Source organism: Rattus norvegicus, chromosome 16, assembly GCF_021556685.1.
Source record: "Rattus norvegicus strain SHRSP/BbbUtx chromosome 16, alternate assembly SHRSP_T2T, whole genome shotgun sequence".
NCBI lineage: Eukaryota > Metazoa > Chordata > Mammalia > Rodentia > Muridae > Rattus > Rattus norvegicus.
Genome location: NC_141549.1, coordinates 21248491 through 21272407, shown reverse-complemented (window position 1 = coordinate 21272407; position 23917 = coordinate 21248491). Strand labels below are relative to the sequence as shown.

General features: G+C 38.7%; 1 protein-coding gene across 1 annotated transcript in view; it reads right to left on the bottom strand.

The window, feature by feature from the left end:
- Positions 1-23917, bottom strand: part of LOC134482333 (mucin-16-like) — a 44180-nt gene that overhangs the window by 12745 nt on the left and 7518 nt on the right. Inside the window, exons 5-9 of the mRNA XM_087589345.1 lie at positions 12850-12886; positions 10631-10692; positions 7809-7842; positions 7313-7355; positions 5464-5592 (exon numbers count right to left, since the gene is read on the bottom strand). Coding sequence (XP_087445471.1) covers positions 5464-5592; positions 7313-7355; positions 7809-7842; positions 10631-10692; positions 12850-12886 — 305 coding nt within the window. The remainder of the gene's footprint in view (positions 1-5463; positions 5593-7312; positions 7356-7808; positions 7843-10630; positions 10693-12849; positions 12887-23917) is intronic.

Sequence of the window (23917 nt, the reverse complement as noted above, 5' to 3'; positions counted from 1 at the left end):
TAATGAGCATGGTATTGGAACAGAGACAGGCAGATAGACCAATGAAACAGAATTGAAGACCCAGAAATGAACCCACACACCTATGGGCACTTGATTTTTGACAAAGGAGCCAAAACCATCCAATGGAAAAAAGATAGCATTTTCAGCAAATGGTGCTGGTTCAACTGGAGGTCAACATGTAGAAGAATGCAGATCGATCCATGCTTATCACCCTGTACAAAGCTTAAGTCCAAGTGGATCAAGGACCTCCACATCAAACCAGATACACTCAAACTAATAGAAGAAAAACTAGGGAAGCATCTGGAACACATGGGCACTGGAAAAAATTTCCTGAACAAAACACCAATGGCTTATGCTCTAAGATCAAGAATCGACAAATGGGATCTCATAAAACTGCAAAGCTTCTGTAAGGCAAAGGACACTGTGGGTAGGACAAAACGGCCACCAACAGATTGGGAAAAGATCTTTACCAATCCTACAACAGATAGAGGCCTTATATCCAAAATATACAAAGAACTCAAGAAGTTAGACCGCAGCGAGACAAATAACCCTATTAAAAAATGGGGTTCAGAGCTAAACAAAGAATTCACAGCTGAGGAAGGTGAAATGGCTGAGAAACATCTAAAGTAATGTTCAACATCTTTAGTCATAATGGAAATGCAAATCAAAACAACCCTGAGATTTCACCTCACACCAGTGAGAATGGCTAAGATCAAAAACTCAGGTGACAGCAAATGCTGGCGAGGATGTGGAGAAAGAGGAACACTCCTCCATTGTTGGTGGGAAAGCAGACTGGTGCAACCATTCTGGAAATCAGTCTGGAGGTTCCTCAGAAAATTGGACATTGAACTGCCTGAGGATCCAGCTATACCTCTCTTGGGCACATACCCAAAAGTTGCCCCGACATATAAAAAAGACACGTGCTCCACTATGTTCATAGCAGCCTTATTTATAATAGCCAGAAGCTGGAAAGAACCCACATGCCCTTCAACAGAGGAATGGATACAGAAAATATGGTACATCTACACAATGGAATATTACTCAGCTATCAAAAACAATGACTTTATGAAATTCGTAGGCAAATGGCTGCAACTGGAAAATATCATCCTGAGTGAGGCAACCCAATCACAGAAAAACACACATGGTATGCACTCATTGATAAGTGGCTATTAGCCCAAATGCTTGAATTACCCTAGATGCATAGAACAAATGAAACTCAAGACGGATGATCAAAATGTGAATGCTGCACTCCTTCTTTAAAAGGGGAACAAGAATACCCTTGGCAGGGAATAGAGAGGCAAAGATTAAAACAGACACAGAAGGAACACCCATTCAGAGCCTGCCCCACATGTGGCCCAATCATATACAGCCACCCAATTAGACAATATGGATAAAGCGATGAAGTGCATGCCGTCAGGATATGGATGTAGATCTCTCCTGAGAGACACAGCCAGAATACAGCAAATACAGAGGCGAATGCCAGCAGCAAACCACTGAACTGAGAACGGGACCCCCGTTGAAGGAATCAGAGAAAGAACTCGAAGAGCTCGAAGGAGCTCGAGACCCCTTATGAACAACAATGCCAAGCAACCAGAGCTTCCAGGGACTAAGCCACTACCTAAAGACTATACATGGACTGACCCTGGACTCTGACCTCATAGGTAGCAATAAATATTCTAGTAAGATCACCAGTGGAAGGGGAAGCCCTGGGTCCTGCTAAGACTGAACCCCCAGTGAACGTGATTGTTGGGGGGAGGGCAGCAATGGGGGGAGGATGGGGAGGGGAACACCCATAAAGAAGGGGAGGGGGAGGGATTAGGGGGATGTTGGCCTAGAAACCAGGAAAGGGAATAACATTCGAAATGTAAATAAGAAATACTCAAGTTAATAAAAAAAAAAAGATTTCAATAGACTGGTGTCATTTCCACTAAGTTCTCTCTTTCCTGTGTAGGTCAAGATGTGATCTCTCAGCTGCTGCTTCATCGTCATGCTTGTCTGCCTGAATCATGATGGTGATTTCTGTATCCAATCTAACCAAGAGACCCACTTCACACCATCTCTTTCTTCTAAACATTTTCTTTCCCATGATATTTTTTACAACTATAGAAAGTGACTAACATAAGCATCAGCTAGTTACAATAAGAGTGTATTTAACAGAGTCTGAAGGATTCATTCAAAGCTGTGAAGTGGTGTTACCCAGGGGATTTGGTCACAAAATGTGTTATCAAATTCCATAAAGCTAGCTTAGATAGGATGCCCGGAACACTCGTTGATTTAAATAGATAAATTCAGGAAGTTGGGCTTGTGAATGGGTTTGATGCTGCATTGTAAATGGGAAGCCTCATTGACTCATACTGCATAAGAAATAAGATCTTCACATGTTTGTTCTTCCTTACACCTCAGGGAAACCCATAACATGGCAGTCTACTTTTGACTTTCAGTGCCAGGTTTGAGGATGATTTACGTTTCTTACTTGCAAAACTGACATGTCAAACATTCTCTGCATCAACAAGCAATATATCACAGAGAAGATTCAACAGAACAGGTGAAGGAGCACTGTTGATCAAAGAATAATGTTGAAGAAGCATGCATTTCCTCTTAGTGTTCACACTATTAAAATGGATCATGAGAGAATTTAAGTTCCTTGGATTTCCTGAGAAAGACAGACTTGAATATAGCAAACCATGGGGTATGTTACACACATAGTCATGTTTTCATATGCAATGTGTTACCAGACTACTTATCACTACCCCATTGAACCATCTGGCTGGCAAATATGCATATACACATGTGTGTGCACTTATACGCATGTATGTATTTGTAACTACATATGTGTACGTGAGAAGATGTGTATACATGCATATATATGCAAGTATATGTATATATGTATATATATGTATATATATTTACTGCTTTTAAAATAAAAGGAGAAAGATTGGTGTATAGCCGTTTAGAATAAAAATGAAATGTAGTAAGTGTGAATTTCTCATTCATGTGATCTTTTTCTTTCAGCCAAACTAGGCATCACCTTTGAAATGTGCCTGTGTCATTGTAAATCCTGCTGGCTGTACTTGTTTATAATGACTTATACCTGGTATTCCGCTAGCATGGGGTAGAGAACTGGTATTAACTAGCTAAGGTCTTTCATTTTTTTATTTTATACTCATTACACTGCATTTCCCATGTAGTCTTGTGGGAAGTCTTGTGTTCGTTTGGTTTTATTCAAATTTAACATCATAAATGATGTTTAGTTTTACTTCAGTGACATTTATTCCTTGGAAGAATGGAAACTACCTTTGTCTTAGTTGTCTCTGTAAGATCCCACTGCTGTAATGATATTGTGGATTGTATTCTAATCATGGGCATATAAAATTTAGTTACTATATTCATCACCATTATTTGTACATTCCATAGCATCATAAAATTCTAGTTAGGATAAAATGTGTTTGCATTAGAAATTTTAGTTTAGAAAATTCTAATGACTTTTCACTGCAATAGAAGGTGATTGCCGAGTGAATTTCTGTTTATTAAAGTACCTGAGTTCTATGTCTTTGCTAAGTTCTTCCTAGAATAAAAATTACTCAGGTTCATCACCTGTAGTAGTTAATTGGAAACCAAATTGATCTAGGCATAAAGGAAGAGCATTTGAGTTTGGTTTCTGTAAATTACAGTTTCTAATGATTCCATTATGTGTAATAATTATATCTGAACTTCCTCTTTCCTAATGATGAAATTAGAGGTCTAGAGGAAGGTAGTTAGCTACGTGTTGACAGTATGCAGTGGAGTAAGGAGTAAGTAGTGTGTGTAAGATCAGCAGACACACCCTTCTGCTTGCTTTGTAACTTCTGAAAGGGGATTTAAACAGGAAAGATGGCTGTTACTTTTGAATTTGTTTCTGTACTTTCTGTGACAAAATATCTGATGGGGAAAACCAGTCACTTATTTCAAGGAAGGAACAGGGAGGCCTGACTTTTGGCAGTACATTGTTGGTTCTCACATGCTGGTAGACCGGGAAGCAGATAACACAGTACTGGTACCACAAGTAGTCATAGCCATTAAAATCTACCACTGAAAACCTTCTGCTAGCAAGGCCAGACCCCGAAAGTTAAACAATCTCCCATCAGTGGCCAAGTGTTCAATCACATGAACTCCCATCTCTTTGTCTGATCCTCCCATGCACTGCTTAGCATTTGTGTTAATGTTAAATAACCCCCCCACACACACATGCAGAGTTTATCTACTGTTTGTCTGTTAATGCTAACCAAAGTGTAAATCATACTACCAATGTGATAAACCTACTTGGCAGCCTGACTGACAACTTGAATTTGATACCTGAGACTGGAAACAGAGGAAGGGAAAGATTGATTCATACAAGTTATCTTTTGATACCTACAATTCAACTTACATTCTCCTACTCCCCAAATAAATTAAGTACAGAATGTCCTTGAACTGACAGAGACCATCCTGCCTGATTTATGAGTTCATGAATTAACTGTGTACACCAACATACCCAGCCTCCTGTTGTGGGCACCCCGCCTATAAGTACTTTGGACTTCAATGGGTAAAACCAGAATGCTGAGGTCCTGTCCAGGAAGTTAAGAAATATCAGAAGACTGACTTCTTATTTCCCCTGATGATAATTTTAATCTTTTTGCCTATCAAACATATTAAATCTGTGTGCTGGAAAAGGGGCTGAGGAGTTTAAAACATTCATTGCTCCTCCAGGACACCTGGCTTTGCTTTGTAAAACACATAATATTGGTTGACAAAATTCTGGAACAACAAGAACAAAGGATGAAATGACCTCTTCTGATTTTTGTGGGAAGCACACGCACATGGTATACAGACAGAATACACGCAAAACATTCACACACATAAAGTCAGTCAATCCAAAGTAAATGAAGCACAACTATGGTGGTCGCTTTCATGTTGACTGTACCTATTTCCAGGAGCATGTACTATTTGGTTTCTGTATTTTTATGACTTCTCCTCAGTGAGTTAAAAACATGCTCATTTTCTGTTTTTTCTTCTGTTTCCATAGTCTAATTTACTATTATTACATTTTATGACAGTGATTCTCAACCTGTCTGTCATACCCTATTGGAGGAGGGCATAGAACAGTCTCACACAGGTTGGCAAAGACCTTCTGAAAATACCAATACGACATTACAGTTGATGATATTATCAATCTGACACTGATGCAGTAGCAACAAAACAGTTGTATGGTTGGGAATCACCACAGCATGAGGAACTGTATTAAAGGTCACAGCGTTAGGAAGGTTGAGAAGCACTGCCTAATGCAGTGACTGGCAAGGAGTGAGGATATGGAGAGTGTGAAGGGAATGCTCAAGGCTGATCTTTCTCTACTCGTTCACTACTTGCACTAGGAAGGCATAGGCACAAACACCCATCACTCCCCTTCACAAAAGGAAATAGGTTACTTCTCACATCAGTGGGGATTACTGTTGCAGATGTATTTTCTTCCCATACTTCAAGAATTGGGTCTACCCGAGAAGACACATAAACTCCAGATTTTCTAAAAATATTTTGGATCTTCTTAGGTATTATATGGAATTTTCTTCCCGATTCTCCCTGCAATGCAGAGAAGAGAGTTTACTTTTTATTTGGTCTTGAAATTAACTCTATTCTTTTAGGATGCATGCTTTCAAATCAACAATGTTCTTTAGGAATTACAGGATATTGACACATGAAAATCAAAATTATTAAATATAAAATATCTTCTTATATGCCTATTTACAACTTAATAGGATACCATCAAGAAGTTAAAATATTTATGCTAGCCTAGATTAAGAGAAAATCATTAACTGACAAACTTGACCTTGTTCTTGTTGAGACTAAGCTTAATTCATTATCAGTCAATTATTCTGCTTCTAGTTTAAGATGATTATTAATATTAATGAGGCCCCTTCTAACAGTCTTACTCTTCCATTGTGGGGAATCACAAAATGCACAGTTTTCATTTACAAATAAATGGCAATTTAATTGCTAGCACTGTCCATACCATAGAACCGGTGAAACTGCTTTATAGAAACACATTGGTCCACTGAGTCACATTCAAAAATCATTAAATTGCCACTCTTCATTCACACAGCCCCTCACTATAGGGCTATAGGTTATATAGAAACAGGTTTCTTAACCTGGAGCAGCTCACAGTGATAAAGCAGCCTCAGACTGGATATGGATATATCTAAGTAAAGCACTACAATATTTTAACTGTTTGAATGTGGCACAAAGAATATAAGTTTATATTATTTTAAAATCCATAAAGAAGAACTTAAATGGAAATATACAGTAATTGACTCCCTGCATCTAAAAATGCTGGATAATTGGGAAAAACACTTGTTGTTTTTCTAGATGAAGAGCTTTCAACATACCCTCATAGAATCAAATAGAAAATGCTCTATTCTCATAAGACAAACTTGATGAACATATTACAAACTGCTACATAGCCACAATTTCTCCTTAGTGTAAATACACATGAAATAGAGAAACCAAGGAGATGCTCTCATACAGGATCCTAAAATAGCAGTGTCCAAAGGTAGATAAAAATTGCATGCATTTTCCTGAGGGTAAAGTCACTTAGGAGATTCATGGATTATAGAAATGTCTGGACTTACTAAGAAGTACTTATTATATATAAGTATACAGTAGCTATCATCAGACACACCAGGAGAGATCATCATATCTCATTATAGATGGTCGTCAGTCAACATGTGGTTGCTGTGAATTGGATTCATCAAGACCTCTGGAAGAGCAATCAGTGCTCTTTTTTTTTTTGTTTTTTTTTTTTTTTTGGTTCTTTCAGTCAGTGCTCTTAACCACTGAGCCATCTCTCCAGCCCAGGAAAACCGATATGGGAGAGGGTGAGGGGAAAGGGATGGGGGCTCATGGACCGGAAACCAGGAAGGGGAAAAACATTGGAAAAGTAAGTAAAGAAATATATCTAATAAAAATTTTTTAAAAAAGAAATATTATGGTCTAGTAACAGTCACATTTTAAAATCAGTCGAACATGTACTCATTTCTGCAAACAATACTTGTCAAACATCAGACATCTTCTATTGTACGAGGACTGCGCTCAGTCTTCCACTCACTATGTCTTTTGAGTCCATTCTCTTATTGACCACCACTACCCACAAGGACTTACTGCTCACTTGCAGTTTGTAGAAATCTCCACATCTACAATGTGGACTCCCTTGAGCAATCTTTCCATATAAAACTGGGATAGTTACACTATTGCTGAATTGTAACAAAATTCATAAGAAAATTAAATTCACAAAGAAGAATTTTACCTTCACAGAGGAGGTAGAGCTGACATTATCCACATTCACACACCTAGGAACAAGAAAGGAGGGCTTGTCAGGGAGCCTTTAGAATAACAGCATGCAACATTCTTCCAACCTTGGTTTTGTGGCTCAATCCCTTCTTCATGAATAAGAAACCCAGGCAAACTAGCCAGTAAACTTCAGGGGATTCTCTCTCACCACCTCCTGCCTCACCATAAGTGCCCCAGGATTCAGATGCACATGAGATCCTCAAGACCTCATGTGGATTCTGAGAATCCAAACTTCCATTCTCACAGACTCATGGCAAGCACTTTATCCACTGAATCATCTCCCTTCCTAAGGATGTTTGTCCATAACTCATGCTGTGTGGGAGATAATTGTTCAGCTTGTGATTATAGAAGAAATAAAGAAGCTGAAATCGGAGTACACAGAGGCAAAGAGAATGTCAGGTTCTGAACATTATACTTTTTACAGATTAATTGTAAAATGCACACATTCTTACCATGGTGATGTTCCTGTAAGTCTCTTACCAGCTTCTAAAGAGGGAAGCAAAATTTGTCACAAAACAACTATAGGAAACATGACAATAAGTACAAAGGCTAATATTTGTGACCCTATATCCTTTGGCACCATTTATGAAAAGCCTTTAAAGTGAATAATTATTGGTAAATAATAAATATATGCAAAAACCTTTCTTCCCATTTCCTAGTATATTTTAAAGACAAAGAGAAAATTTCATCAAAAGTTACTACTTATAAAAATTGTTGTGCAAATTACCTATGATCCTGATCACTATCAGACACAGAAATTATCATCTTAGCCTGAACTGTTGTCCCATAGTGAAGGGTTAAAAGGACAGCGTCATGTTGCCACTGCTGCTTTTTGCCTCTGGACTAGGGATGTTTGCAGCGCTCTAGGTGAGCATGCTCATCTCGTACAGCAGTGAAAGGGGCTGCTACAAAGGTCGACTTGAACTTCCTTCACTGTAGGGGAACATTCATTGCTACCACCGGGAAGCACAGTCTCTGGTGACTGTCGTTGCAGCATAGTCAAATATAGGAGACCCAGAGACCTTTACAAAGTATTTCCAGCTGCAAGTGTGACAAAGCTCTTGAGAGATCAGTGTGTTACTGTAGTCGAGATCTTCTGAAGAAGATGTTAAGGGCCCTCAGATCTAGCATTGACCCCTAGCTCATTTCCAGCAAAAAGAAGTTCAACATCAACTTCCATTGCTGGCCATGGCAAGAGCAACTGGAAAGACTTCCTTAGTAGTTATGCAACATGAATTATTACTCCAGAGAGAAGCATGAAAGAAACTTGCAGATAGAGCAGCAATCTTACATAAAACATTTTAAAAATATATTTCCACATATAAACCATAGTGTGTCTCATGTTTCACTCTCTGGATAAAGCCTGCCCTCGAAACATGCTTCAGAGAATGAACAACCCTAGTTCATTTCCTTTACAGTATGTAAAACTCCACTGCACACCCCTTGGCATTGCCCATGACCAGAGCAAGTTTTTGTCCTATCAACAAATGGGCTGAGAAAATGTCTCTATGGTGGACCATATGCTCAGCATGTGTGGGGCCTCTTTCAGTCCTCGACAACAGAAACAAAACTCCAGAGCTGAAATACATTTAAAAAAAAGACACCCACATTATGATAATTCTGTTTCTCTCAGGGTTATGTGAAGAGGGTCATTTAGGTTCCTCTACACTATTCTCTGGCTGGCTCTCTCCAAAGGCACAGTAGGTATGAGAGATGCTGTGGTGTAGGTTGCTGAAAGGATAAATTCTGTGGTGCTTCTCCCCCTGTTGGAATCTAATCTTATTCAGACTCAATCAAGGGATCATTCAGTGCTGTGTACTGGAGAATGATGTGGTTTTTCAACCTTCCATCTACTGTGTCAATGTTGTTTTTACTGGAAATTATGTCTTGCAGCATATAAATCAAGTATCACTATATCTTTTGCTAATTAATAGAACTACAGGGAAAAGGTGCTGTCAGAGTAGCCCATATGGAGGCTGCTTTCATTGAATGCTAAGAATATCAGTTTTCATTCCCCAGCACTACCTACAAATCTCACACACCATTCACTTCTCCAAAGGTTCCTGAGTGAGCCAGATATTTATAATATCAAGATATTCACATTAAATGGAAGACAACTAAAAATAACTATAAGATAATCTGTGAATTATAAAATAAGTATGATTGAAATATTATGGAGGGAAAAATTCCAGATTATGCTAATGATATTTAGTCTCCAAAACATAATGAAATTAATTGAATACTGTTTTTGGTTTGCTTTTTAATATGATCATATTTTCACACACTGACACCTATGACATGTAGCAATAATCATATATATAGTATATATGCTAAAACCTGAAATAAAAATGTATTTTATATCAAAGTCAACTTGCTGCTATGTGTCTAGAGAGGACACAAATCATGGAATAGTTTTTTTTTTTTTATCAAAGGTCACTACATGCATCAGTAGTTCGATTTGAATATAGTAGCATTGCAGATGATATAATTTGAATTTGAAATTTCTTAGAAGCTCTGGTTGGTTGGCATTGTTGTTCATATGGGGTCTCAAGCCCCTTCAAGCTCCTTCAGTCCTTTCTCTGATTCCTTCAACGGGGGTCCCGTCCTCAGTTCAGTGGTTTAATGATGGCATTTGCCTATGTATTTGCTGTAGTCTGGCTTTGCCTCTCAGGAGAGATCTACATCCGGTTCCTGTCGCCCTGCACTTCTTTGCTTCATCCATCTTATCTAGTTTGGTGGTTGTATAAATTTTTAAAAATCCCATAAAAGAAAAAAGGAAAAAAAAGAAAAAAAAAGAAATACAGGGTAAAAAATGGAGCAGAGAGGAAAGGAAAGGCTGTCCAGTGACCGGCCTAACTTGGGATCTATCCCATGCATAGGCACCAAACCCTGATACTATTACTGATGCCATGTTGTGCTGGCAAACAGGAGCCTAGCATGGCTGTCCGCTAAGAGGCTCTACCAGAAGCTGACTAAGACAGACGCAGAGACAGCCAACCACTGGATTGATGTCTAGAATGCCTATGGAAAAGTTGTGTAAAGAAATAAAATGTAATTCAATAAAAAGAATGCAAATACATAAAACAACTTTAAAAGAAAAAAAGAAATTTCTTAGAAACAATATCTTAAGTAAATCTGAATTCTAAAAATGGTTGCCAGGAAGTGAAGAATGGATATAAATATATTCATATTTGATTTCCTTACTTTCCTAGCACAAACAAAGTTCTTTCTATAGTTAGGGTAGAATCAGTAGAGGACTTACACTTAATCTTACCTGAATTATGCCGGTTAGAGTTTTTCAAAATGCATTTTAGCTGTCCTGGTGGTCTTACTCCACTGTGGTGTATTTTAAGAATGTTATGTTAATATTCATACTAAACATTAATCCAATGCATTGGATTACTTCTTGCTTGATTTTCTAACTTATATTACATTATAAATTGTTTTAAAAAGCTATTCATTTGTTCTTTAACCAGTTGAGTATGTCTGGGAATACTTTACTTCCAACTTTTCCCCATGTAGAAGAAAGGGAAGGAAATTAGGCCCAAAAATTAGCCCAATGAAACCATTATACAGATACATATATACACACAACCACCTCTCTAGCTTTTGCTCTCATAGCTATACCGAGTGATATTTTTAATCTATAGATGCAATGGAATTAGTCCCCTGACTACATTAATCATAACAGTCTTTGCCCCTGATGCAGTAAGGCACCTATTCCCATGATACTTTGTGAATATTTCACTATCTATGATGGTACCACCCAAGTGGTTTGCTTGTCGAACATCAAATAGATTTCTGTTGCTGCTAGAGCTCTTCAAAACCCACCACTGCATTTGTAATGTTCAAGCTGCTCCTTCTTAACACACGCATGAATGAATCCCGAAGTCACAATCTGCCTGTTTCTGTGCCATTTATCCATTTTTATGAACATAATAAGGTAATAACAGAAACAAAGAACAATAAGACTAATTGCATTGAGACTGTGAAACTGTTTGCACTTCCAAGTATAAGTTAACATGCGTATTTTGCAAGGAGTCTTTGAACAGTTTTAGTATGGAAAAGTTTGAATCTTGATTTTGACATTAGCTTGTATGATTTAGGGAATCTTAAACATGGAGGGAATAAGTCATGTGATAGTATTTATAAAATGATTTCCTGATGCAGAGCCCAAATAAAGAGAACAACATAATTGTCCTCTCTTGTGGAGGTAAGTAATCCTAATGAGCACAGAATGAGCTTGAAATACACCTTTTAATTTTCTACCAAACCAGTGTCTAACCTAGCATCCTGGACAGGAATGGATGGGCCTTCACCTGTATGTTCATGTCCAACTGATATGGAAGGCAAAAACCTCCTTTATAGAGAGATAAATAATAGTCACATGGTCACTTAGTTCTATACATTCAGCTAATCTATTGAGATTCAAAGGATCCATTCCTGTGGAAAACTGATCATATGAATGGATATTTGATGGGTGGAGCTTTCAGGAAGACATGGGTCTTGTGGAATAATTAAAAGGTGAATGACTGGTTCCCATGAGTTCCCATGCCAGGTGCAATCACATGCTCTAGATGTTTCTCTGTCATCCATTTTCACACACTGTCTCCATAGCGGGTTGTTCTGTGGGCCATGCTAGTGTGGCCACATGCCAAGCTAGCCCCAAGCATTCCATAGCCTAGCACCGCTTCCTGTCACAGACTCTTCTCACACTCCCAACAATCCAGTGAAGTCATGACTCAACAAACTGTAACCCAGCAACTGTAACCCAGAGTCATATGTTAATTACTTAATGAACAATACATTTGCACAATCAACTTACAACCAATTGATAAGGACATAAACCACCCACTTAGGTAAGATATAGTTAGTTCATCTAGACACACACAAACCAGTATATATCCATCCCTTAAGAATAGCCATAACAACCTATAAATGTAAAGTGAGAAATGTTAATATCCACCTTCATGGAATCTCAGCCTTTCATTGGATGGACTGCAACTCATGGGTTTCTTCTAAGATATATGATATATGCTACACCTGACAAAATGTTCCTTTGCCTTCATAGCTGGTGTCAAAGGAGGAAAGAAATGCTTGCCATCTTGTAGTAATGACTGACAACTGAGAATCATCCCACATTATGTACCGTGTCAGAGAGATGAATGCCTGAAATGATAACTATGAGTGTGGGTCTTAGTCCACAAATACAATTTAGTAAGGCTTTGAAAAGCTGAAGAATCTTAAGTGGACATTAACTTGCAGAGATAATCCTAGCAGGCTCTTTTTAAAAACTGCATAGTTTTTTCTTGGAAATGGCATACTTGTGAGCATACTTTTCACATTCATATAAAGTACACTGAACAAATTTTAGGCTAAAATTATATTCAGAATACTGTGGGACCTGTAAGACACAAGTCTCAAAGTATACCCAAAAAGAATTTGCTTTTTATCTTTGCACTCCTCTAGTACTAATGTACTGTTAAGCCTTACCAGGACAAAGGCCTTTCATCTTTAAAAAACAAGACTTCTGAAAATAAAAACAAAATGTGTATTATTACAAGTATAGAAGAATATTACAAATAAAATTATGAAACTCATTTTTAGTATCAATGTCTATGAGAACAATCTATTGAGTACTCTAGAGTAAATATTCATTTGTAGCCAATTACGTCACTTAGAACCAATCCATTCCCTGTATATTTCAAATCAAAGATGGCAGTAATTTATCAAACATCAATGTCTAGAAATAAATACCCGTGAACAATTGTGATGATCCTAACTGAACTCTCTCAGAATGACAGAAAACCCAATCCTTACTAGTATAAAAACAATCAACTGTGATTCCTTTTACTCTGGGCTAATGATTCTTGAAAGAATAACAGATTGGGTCTGGTGGCGCACAACATGAATCCCAACACTGAGGAAGCAAAAGCATATGGATCACTGTGATTCCTTAGACAAAGAAAGCTACAATTTAGTGAGACCATATCTTAACCTAACCCCTAAAAAGAGAAAAACCCAGAGCCCACTTCATGACTCTTGCACCAGTAAACACCCATGGATAAAGAGTTGGCTAAAGGCCAGCATGAGAATACACTCAACAAGAACAAAACAATATAACACACCTGGAGCCCAGCTATCCTACTACATCAAGACCTGGATATGCGAATAAAATCAAAACACAATAAAATGACATTGAATCCAATCTTATGAATATGATAGAGGAATTTAAAGGAGAAATTATCAAATCCCTTAAAATATACAGGAAAATACAATCAAACAGGTGAGCAAAATGAATAAAATATGTCAACACCTGCAAATGATTAAAGAAGCAATAAAGGCAACCCAAAATGATGGAACCTTGGAGACAGAAATACTCCAAAAGAGAACAAGAACAGAAGCACAGCCAACACAATAAAAGAATTGGAAGAGATGATCTCAGGCATACATGATATACTCAAAGAAATTAATACGTCAACCAAAGAAAATATCACCTAAAAAGTTACTGACTCAAAATATTCAGGTAGTCTGAGACACTGTGAAATTTTGTACTAAGGATAATAGGAATTGTTCAAAAGTGAAGAGAGTACCAGCTCCAAAGATGAGAACACATGTTCAACAAAATCATAGAAGGAAATTTATACAACATAAAGGAAGAATGCCTATGAACTTAGAGGAACCTTACAGAACACCAAATTGATTGGTGTTAACAAAAATAAATAATAATCACTCATTCACAAAATGAGAATGGCAGGAATTAACACTCATTTGTTGTTAATATCTCTCAATATCAGTGAACTCATCTTCCCCATTAAAAAGGCACAGCCTGATAGGCTGGATGTGGAATCAGGGCCAAACTTAAGAAAAATAGGAACAGGAGAAGAAGATTCCCAGATGAAAGGCCCAGAAAATATCTTCAACAACATCATAGAAGAAAACATCCCAAACCTCAAGAAAAAGATGCCTACATACACACAAGAAGCTTACAGTACAAATAAGAGTTTACTGTGTCAGAAAATAAATCCTCCAGCTACATAATAACCAAAACATTAAATCCCCAAAACAAAGAGAGAAAATTAAAAAGCCACAAGGAGAAAGAGGCAAGTAACATATTACATATAAAGACAGAACAATCAGAATTATACCAAACTTCTCAACAGAGAATTAAAAGCCAGAAGAGCCAGAGAGATGTCTTACAGACCCTAAGAGACTATAGCTGTCAGCCCAGACTACAATACTTAGCAAAATTTTCAATCAATTTTACTCAAGATGGAGTAAAAAGCTATTCTGTGACAAAACCAAACGCAAACTATATCTTTCTACTAACCCATCACTAATCAGGATGCTACAAGCAAAACTCCAAGACAAGGAGAGTAACTGAACTCAATGAAACACGAGAAACTAATAATCGCATAGTAAAACCAACCAAGAGAAACACATGCAAACCAAAATCAAAATACCAAGTAAAAGCAATCATTAATTATTAATATCTCTGAACAGGAACAGATTCACTTACCAAATAAAAAGACATAGTCTAAGAGAGTAGATGCATAAACAGAATCTATAATTCTGTTGCATATAGAAATGCAACTCAGCCACAAAGATAATCACTGCCACAGAATAAAGGACTGGACAAAAGGTCTGTAAAGCAAATGGACCCAAGAGTCAAGCTGCAGCAGCCAATCTAATATCTGGTAAAATAGACTTTCAATGAGAAATAATTAAAAGAGATGGGAAAGGACACTGCATATAAATCAAAGGAAAATCCAACAAGATGGTGCTTCAATTCTAAACATCAATGCTTGCGATACAAGTGCATCCTCCTTTACAAAAGAAACATTTACTAATTTTGTTAAAGCTTAAACCACACCTCCAATTCCACACATTAATAGTAGGGGACATCACCTACATATTATCACGTTAATGACCAACAGGCATGTCACCAAAAGAGAAACTAAACTGAAATGTAATGCAACTAGTAGATGACATGAATCAAATGGACCTAACAGATATCTGTGGTGGTTTGCCCTGAAGTTTCTGTATTTTGATGCTAATTCCACTGCCCCAAGGACAGCTGCCTAGTCACATACTCAGAACTCAGATGACTTCACCAGAACCACCTCCCCATTGAATTTGTAAAATACAGGTGAGGGGCAGGTACAGGATAGTAGGAGACCTGACACTGGAGGAGAAGCAAGGATGGGCAGGAGAGAAGCTTGAAGGAAGAGAAGGGGATTAACACAGAGAAGAGGAGAGAGAGGGGGGAGGAGCCATGGCAGGTGATGTTAAGATTCTGCTCTGTGTATTTACAGGTTGTTATCAATCTTCCTAAGGGATGGATGGTACCAGGCCTTGTATGTTTAAGTGGCAACTATACCTTACCAATTGGATCAAAGATTATTGTGTTGTGTGTTCTTTTATGTGAGGGTTTGAGTGTAGGAAAATGTGCGGCTGGGCTGTGTTTCCGCCAAGATATCTAGCAGATATCTTGGGGCACCGAGGTGCGGACCTAGCGGGGTAAAAGACAACTTTTACTTTTTTATTTTAATATTTTTACAACAACATATATCTATAGAAGCTGTCACTCAAATAAAAAAATATGTATCTTCTCAGCACCTCATGGAACCTTCTCCAAAATTGAACATGTACAGATACAGATCTACAACAGATACAAGAAAATACAAAAACAACAACAACAAAAGAACACCAAAATGCTTTTGTGTCTGATAAGGTCACCATGGACTAAAGTTGGACTATGTCAACAACAAAAACAATGGAAAGCCTACAATCTCATGGAAACTGAACAACTCTATGCTAAGTGACCACTGTTGAAAGAAGAAAAGTCTTTCTAGAATTCAATGAAAGTGAAGGCACAAATCATACAAACTTAGGGAACACAATAAAAGCAGTGCAAAAGGAAAGTTCATAACACTATGTCCCTTCAAAAGAAATGGAGAGATTTCATAATAGCAGCTAATCAGCACATATGCAATATTAAAAATAAAAACAAGCATACACGCTCAAGAGAAGATGGTATGAAAATTAAACATAGAAACATGGGAAACAATACAAAGAATGAACAAAACCAAGAGCTGCTTACTCAAAACCACTCTGACATGTCATTTGACACCCATCACAAAAGCAAAGATGAAAAACTCAAGTGAGAGTGAATGCTGGCAGGTTGTGGAGCAAAGGGAACACTAATCCATCACTGATGGACGTGAAACTTTGAACAACAACTTTGGAAATCAATTGGGTGGTTTCTCACAAAACTGAGAGAAAAAAACTGTTCTACCTCAAGGGCCAGCTATAACGCTCCTGGGTGTGTAGTCATAAAGATGTCACACTGTACCAAAGAACCACTTGTCAAACTATGTTCATAGTAGCTTTGTTCATACTAACCAGAATCTGGAAACAACCTGGATGTGCCTCTACTGAACAATGAATAAAGAAAGTGATGTATGGCTCCCAAACCCCGTGGGAGGACCGGACACTTCCAGTTTTTAGCGGGAGTCCGAATCTCGTGCTCCCTGCCTCCAGCTCACTGCTCCCAAACCCCGTGGGAGACAGAGCTCCCCGCCCGGACAGGTGGGCACTCCTGAGACTGCAGAGCAGAAGAGACCACCAACACTGCCCACCCCTGCCCATATCCCTGGCCCAAGAGGAAACGGTCTCTGGGTTCCCGTAGATAAGGGCACAGGAGCAGCAGGTCCACTGCGTCTGAGACACCGCAGGAACCTGAAGGGACCAGCCAGATAAACGGTTCTCTGCACCCAAATCCTGGGAGAGGGAGAGCTAAACCGTCAGAGAGGCAGACACGACTGGTAAACCAGAAGAGACTGCACTCTGCCCACATCTCTGACTCCAGAGGAAAACACCAAACGCCATCTGGGACTCTGGTGCACGGGGGGCTCCCGGAAAGGGCAGCGCAGGTCCGCCTGGTTGCTGCCCCTGAGGAGAGATCATTAGCAACACCCCACGAGCAATCTTGAGCCTTGGGACCACAGGTAAGACCAACTTTTCTGCTGCAAGTGACCTGCCTGGTGAATTCAGGGCACAGGCCCACAGGAACAGCTGAAGACCTGTAGATAGGAAAAACTACACGCCCCAAAGCAGAACACTCTGTTCCCATAACTGGCTGAAAGAAAACAGGAAAACAGGTCTACAGCACTCCTGACACACAGGCTTATAGGACAGTCTAGCCACTGTCAGAAATAGCAGAACAAAGAAACACTAGAGATAATCTGATGGCGAGAGGCAAGCACAGGAACCCTAGCAACAGAAACCAAGACTACATGACATCATCGGATCCCAATTCTCCAACCAAAGCAAACACGGAATATCCAAACACACCAGAAAAGCAAGATCTAGTTTCAAAATCATATTTGATCGATGCTGGAGGACTTCAAGAAAGACATGAAGAACTCCCTTAGAGAAACGCAGGAAAACATAAATAAACAAGTAGAAGCCTACAGAGAGGAATCACAAAAATCCCTGAAAGGATTCCAGGAAAACACAAACACTTGAAGGAATTAAAAATGGAAATAGAATCAATCAAGAAAGAACACATGGAAACAACCCTGAATATAGAAAACCAAAAGAAGAGACAAGGAGCTGTAGATACGAGCTTCACCAACAGAATACAAGAGATAGAAGAGAGAATCTCAGGAGCAGAAGATTCTATAGAAAACTATCGACTCAACTGTGAAAGATAATGTAAAGCAGAAAAAGCTACTGGTCCAAAACATACAGGAAATCCAGGACTCAATGAGAAGATCAAACCTAAGGATATAGGTATAGAAGAGAGTGAAGACTCCCAGCTCAAAGGACCAGTAAATATCTTCAACAAAATCATAGCAGAAAACTTCCCTAACCTAAAGGAAGAGATACCATAAGCATACACGAAGCCTAGAGAACTCCAAATAGATTGGACCAGAAAAGAAACAGCTCCCGTCACATAATAGTCAAAAGACCAAACACACAAAATAAAGAATATTAAAAGCAGTAAGGGAAAAAGGTCAAGTAACATAAAGGCAGACCTATCAGAATCACACCAGAAACTGTGAAAGCCAAAAGATCCTGGACAGATGGCCTACAGACCTTAAGAGAACACAAATGCCAGCCCAGGTTACTTTATCCTGCAAAACTCTCAATTAACATAGATGGAGAAACCAAGATATTCCAGGACAAAACCAAATTTACACAATATCTTTCTACAAATCCAGCACTACAAAGGATAATAAATGGTAAAGCCCAACATAAGAAGGCAAGCTACACCCTAGAAAAAGCAAGAAACAAATCGTCTTGGAAACAAAACAAAAAGAAGAAAAGCACACAAACATAACCTCACATCCAAATATGAACATAACAGGAAGCAATAATCACTATTCCTGAATATCTCTCAACATCAATGGCCTCAACTCCCCAATAAAAATACACAGATTAACACACTGGATATGCAATGAGGACCCTGCATTCCCTACAGGAAACACACCTCAGAGACAAAGACAGACTCTACCTCAGAGTGAAAGGCTGGAAGTCAACTTTCCAAGCAAATGGTCAGAAGAAGCAAGCTGGAGTAGCCATTCTAATATCAAATAAAATCAATTTCCAACTAAACGTCATCAAAAAAGATAAGGAAGGACACTTCATATTCATCAAAGGAAAAATCCACCAAGATGAACTCTCAATCCTAAATATCTATGCCCCAAATACAAGGGCACCTACATACGTAAAAGAAACCTTACTAAAGCTCAAAACACACATTGCACCTCACATAATAATAGTAGGAGATTTCCACACCCCACTCTCATCAATGGACAGATCATGGAAACACTAATTAAACAGAGACGTAGACAGACTAAGAGAAATCATGAACCAAATAGACTTAACAGATATTTATAGAACATTCTATCCTAAAGCAAAAGGATATACATTCTTCTCAGGTCCTCATGGTACTTTCTCCAAAATTGACCATATATTTGGTCAAAAAACAGGCCTCAACAGGTACAGAAAGATAGAAATAATCCCATGGGTGCTATCAGACCACCACGGCCTAAATCTGGTCTTCAATAACAATAATGGAAGAATGCCCACATATACGTGGAAGTTGAACAATGCTCTACTCAATGATAACCTAGTTAAGGAAGAAATAAAGAAAGAAAATAGAGACTTCTTAGATTTAATGAAATCGAAGGTACAACATACCCAAACTTATGGGACACAATGAAAGCTGTGCTAAGAGGAAAACCCATAGCTCTGAGTGCCTGCAGAAAGAAACAGGAAACAGCATATGTCACCAGCTTGACAGCACACCTAAAAGCTCTAGAACAAAAAGAAGCAAATACACCCAGGAGGAGTAGAAGGCAGGAAATAATCAAACTCAGAGCTGAAATCAGCCAAGTAGAAACAAATGGACCATAGAAAGAATCAACAGAACCAAAAGATGGTTCTTTGAGACAATCATTAAGATAGATAAACCCTTAGCCAGACCAACTAGAGGACACAGAGAGTGTTTCCAAATTAACAAAATCAGAAATGAAAAGGGAGACATAACTACAGATTCAGACGAAATTAAAAAAATCATCAGATCTTACTATAAAAGCCTACGTTCAACAAAACTTGAAAATCTGCAGGAAATGGACAATTTGCTAGACAGATACCAGGTACCGAAGTTAAATCAGGAACAGATAAACCAGTTAAACAACCCCATAACTCCTAAGGAAATAGTAGCAGTCATTAAAGGTCTCCCAACAAAAAAGAGCCCAGGTCCAGACGGGTTCAGTGCAGAATTCTATCAGACCTTCATAGAAGGCCTCATACCAATACTATCCAAACTATTCCACAAAATTAAAACAGATGGAGCACTACCAAATTCCTTCTATGAAGCCACAATTACTCTTATACCCAAACCACACACAGACCCAACACAGAAAGAGAACTTAGACCAATTTCCCTTATGAATATAGACGCAAAAATACTCAATAAAATTCTGGCAAACCAAATCCAAGAGCACATCAAAACAATCATCCACCATGATCAGGTAGGCTTCATCCCAGGCATGCAGGGATGGTTTAATATACGGAAAACCATCAACGTGATCCATCATATAAACAAACTGAAAGAACAGAACCACATGATCATTTCATTAGATGCTGAGAAAGCATTTGACAAAATTCAACACCCCTTCATGATAAAAGTCCTGGAAAGAATAGGTATTCAAGGCCCATACCTAAACATAGTAAAAGCCATATACAGCAAACCAATTGCTAACATTAAAATAAGTGGAGAGAAACTTGAAGCAATCCCACTAAAATCAGGGACTAGACAAGGCTGCCCACTCTCTCCCTACTTATTCAATACAGTTCTTGAAGTTCTAGCCAGAGCAATCAGACAACAAAAGGAGGTCAAGGGGATACAGATTGGAATAGAAGAAGTCAAAATATCACTATTTGCAGATGATATGATAGTACATTTAAGTGATCCCAAAAGTTCCACCAGAGAACTACTAAAGCTAATAAACAACTTCAGTAAAGTGGCTGGACATAAAATTAACTCAAATAAATCAGTAGCCTTCCTCTACACAAAAGAGAAACAACTGAGAAAGAAGTTAGGGAAACAACACCCTTCATAATAGACCCAAATAATATAAAGTACCTCGGCGTGACTTTAACCAAGCAAGTAAAAGATCTGTACAATAAGAACTTCAAGACTCTGAAGAAAGAAATTGAAGAAGACCTCAGAAGATGGAAAGATCTCCCATGCTCATGGATTGGCAGGATTAATATAGTAAAAATGGTCATCTTACCAAAAGCAATCTACAGATTCAATGCAATCCCCATCAAAATAACAATCCAATTCTTCAAAGAGTTAGACAGAACAATTTGCAAATTCATCTGGAATAACCAAAAACCCAGGATAGCTAAAGCTATCCTCAACAATAAAAGGACTTCAGGGGGAATCACTATCCCTGAACTCAAGCAGTATTACAGAGCAATACTGATAAAAACTGCATGGTATTGGTACACAGACAGACAGATAGACCAAAGGAATAGAATTGAAGACCCAGAAATGAACCCACACACCTATGGTCACTTGATTTTTGACAAAGGAGCCAAAACCATCCAATGGAAAAAAGATAGCATTTTCAGCAAATGGTGCTGGTTCAACTGGAGGTCAACATGTAGAAGAATGCAGATTGATCCATGCTTATCACCCTGTACAAAGTTTAAGTCCAAGTGGATCAAGGACCTCCACATCAAACCAGACACACTCAAACTAATAGAAGAAAAACTAGGGAAGCATCTGGAACACATGGGCACTGGAAAAAATTTCCTGAACAAAACACCAATGGCTTATGCTCTAAGATCAAGAATCGACAAATGGGATCTCATAAAACTGCAAAGCTTCTGTAAGGCAAAGGACACTGTGGTTCGACAAATCGGCAACCAACAGATTGGGAAAAGATCTTTACCAATCCTACAACAGATAGAGGCCTTATATCCAAAATAAACAAAGAACTCAAGAAGTTAGACCGAAGGGAGACAAATAACCCTATTAAAAAATGGGGTTCAGAGCTAAACAAAGAATTTACAGCTGAGGAATGCCGAATGGCTGAGAAACACCTAAAGAAATGCTCAACATCTTTAGTCATAAGGGAAATGCAAATCAAAACAACCCTGAGATTTCACCTCACACCAGTGAGAATGGCTAAGATCAAAAAGTCAGGTGACAGCAGATGCTGGCAAGGATGCAGAGAAAGAGGAACACTCCTCCATTGTTGGTGGGATTGCCGACTGGTACAACCAATCTGGAAATCAGTCTGGAGGATCCTCAGAAAATTGGACATTGAACTGCCTGAGGATCCAGCTATACCTCTCTTGGGCATATACCCAAAAGATGCCCCAACATATAAAAAAGACACGTGCTCCACTACGTTCATAGCAGCCTTATTTATAATAGCCAGAAGCTGGAAAGAACCCAGATGCCCTTTAACAGAGGAATGGATACAGAAAATGTGGTACATCTACACAATGGAATATTACTCAGCTATCAAAAACAATGCCTTTGTGAAATTCATAGGGAAATGGTTGGAACTGGAAAATATCATCCTGAGTGAGCTAACCCATCACAGAAAAACACATATGGTATGCACTCATTGATAAGTGGATATTAGCCCAAATGCTTGAATTACCCTAGATGCATAGAACACATGAAACTCAAGATGGATGATCAAAATGTGAATACTTCACTCCTTCTTTGAAAGGGGAACAAGAATGCCCATGGCAGGGAATAGAGAGGCAAAGATTAAAACAGAGACTGAAGTAACACCCATTCATAGCCTGCCCCACATGTGGCCCATACATATACAGCCACCCAATTAGACAATATGGATGAAGCAAAGAAGTGTAGGCAGACTGGAGCCGGATGTAGATCTCTCCTGAGAGACACAGTCAGAATACAACAAATACAGAGGTGAATGCCAGCAGCAAACCACTGAACTGAGAACAGGACCCCCGTTGAAGGAATCAGAGAAAGGACTGAAAGAGATTGAAGGGGATGAGATGCCATATGAACAACAATGCCAAGCAACCAGAGCTTCCAGGGACTAAGCCACTACCTAAAGACTATACATGGACTGAACCTGGACTCCGACCTCATAGGTAGCAATGAATGGCCTAGTAAGAGCACCATGGAAGGGGAAGCCCTGGGTCCTGCGAAGACTGAACCCCCAGTGAACGTGATTGTTAGGGGGAGGGCAGCAATAGGGGAGGAATGGGAGGGGAACACCCATAAAGAAGGGGAGTGGGAGGGGCTACGGAGATTTTGGCCTGGAAACTGGGAAAGGAATAACACTTGAAATGTAAATAAGAAATACATAAGTTAATAAAAAAAAGAAAGTGATGTATACTTTCAAAATGGCATATTATCCCACTATTACAAACAAAGGCAGAATGAATTTTGCAGGTAAATCAATGGAACTTGAGAATATCCTCCGGAGTTCAAACAGGACATGTGTGTTATGTACTCACTTATAGATGGTTATTGGCCAAAAATACAGACACCATGCTATTATCCACAGACTCAGAAAAGCTACACAAGAAGGAATGCACAAGTGAGGATGCCTGAATCTCACTTAAAGGAGTGCATAAAGCAGTCCTAAGAGGAAGACGGAGGGAGTGAACTGAATAGAGAAGAGATACGGAGGGCTATGGGATGGGTTTGGAATCAGGTGTGGGTAAGGAAGAGGAGAGATGGATGGATGGTCCTGAAAGTGAATGGAAATCTGCAACTGACAAGGGTGAAGTTTTTTTTTTAATGAAAAAAGACAATGTGGGATACTATTCACCTACTAAAGACAAAGACATAATGACCTTTGCAGGTGAATGAATAGAACTTGAGAATATCTTCCTGAGTGACATAACACAGACCCAAAAGACATGGATGGCGTATACTCACTTCTAAGTGGATATTAGCAATAAAGTACAGGATATCAATACTATACTCAGGACCAAAAGAAGATGAAGAAGAAAGGACCAAGAGAGGATTTTGAATCTAA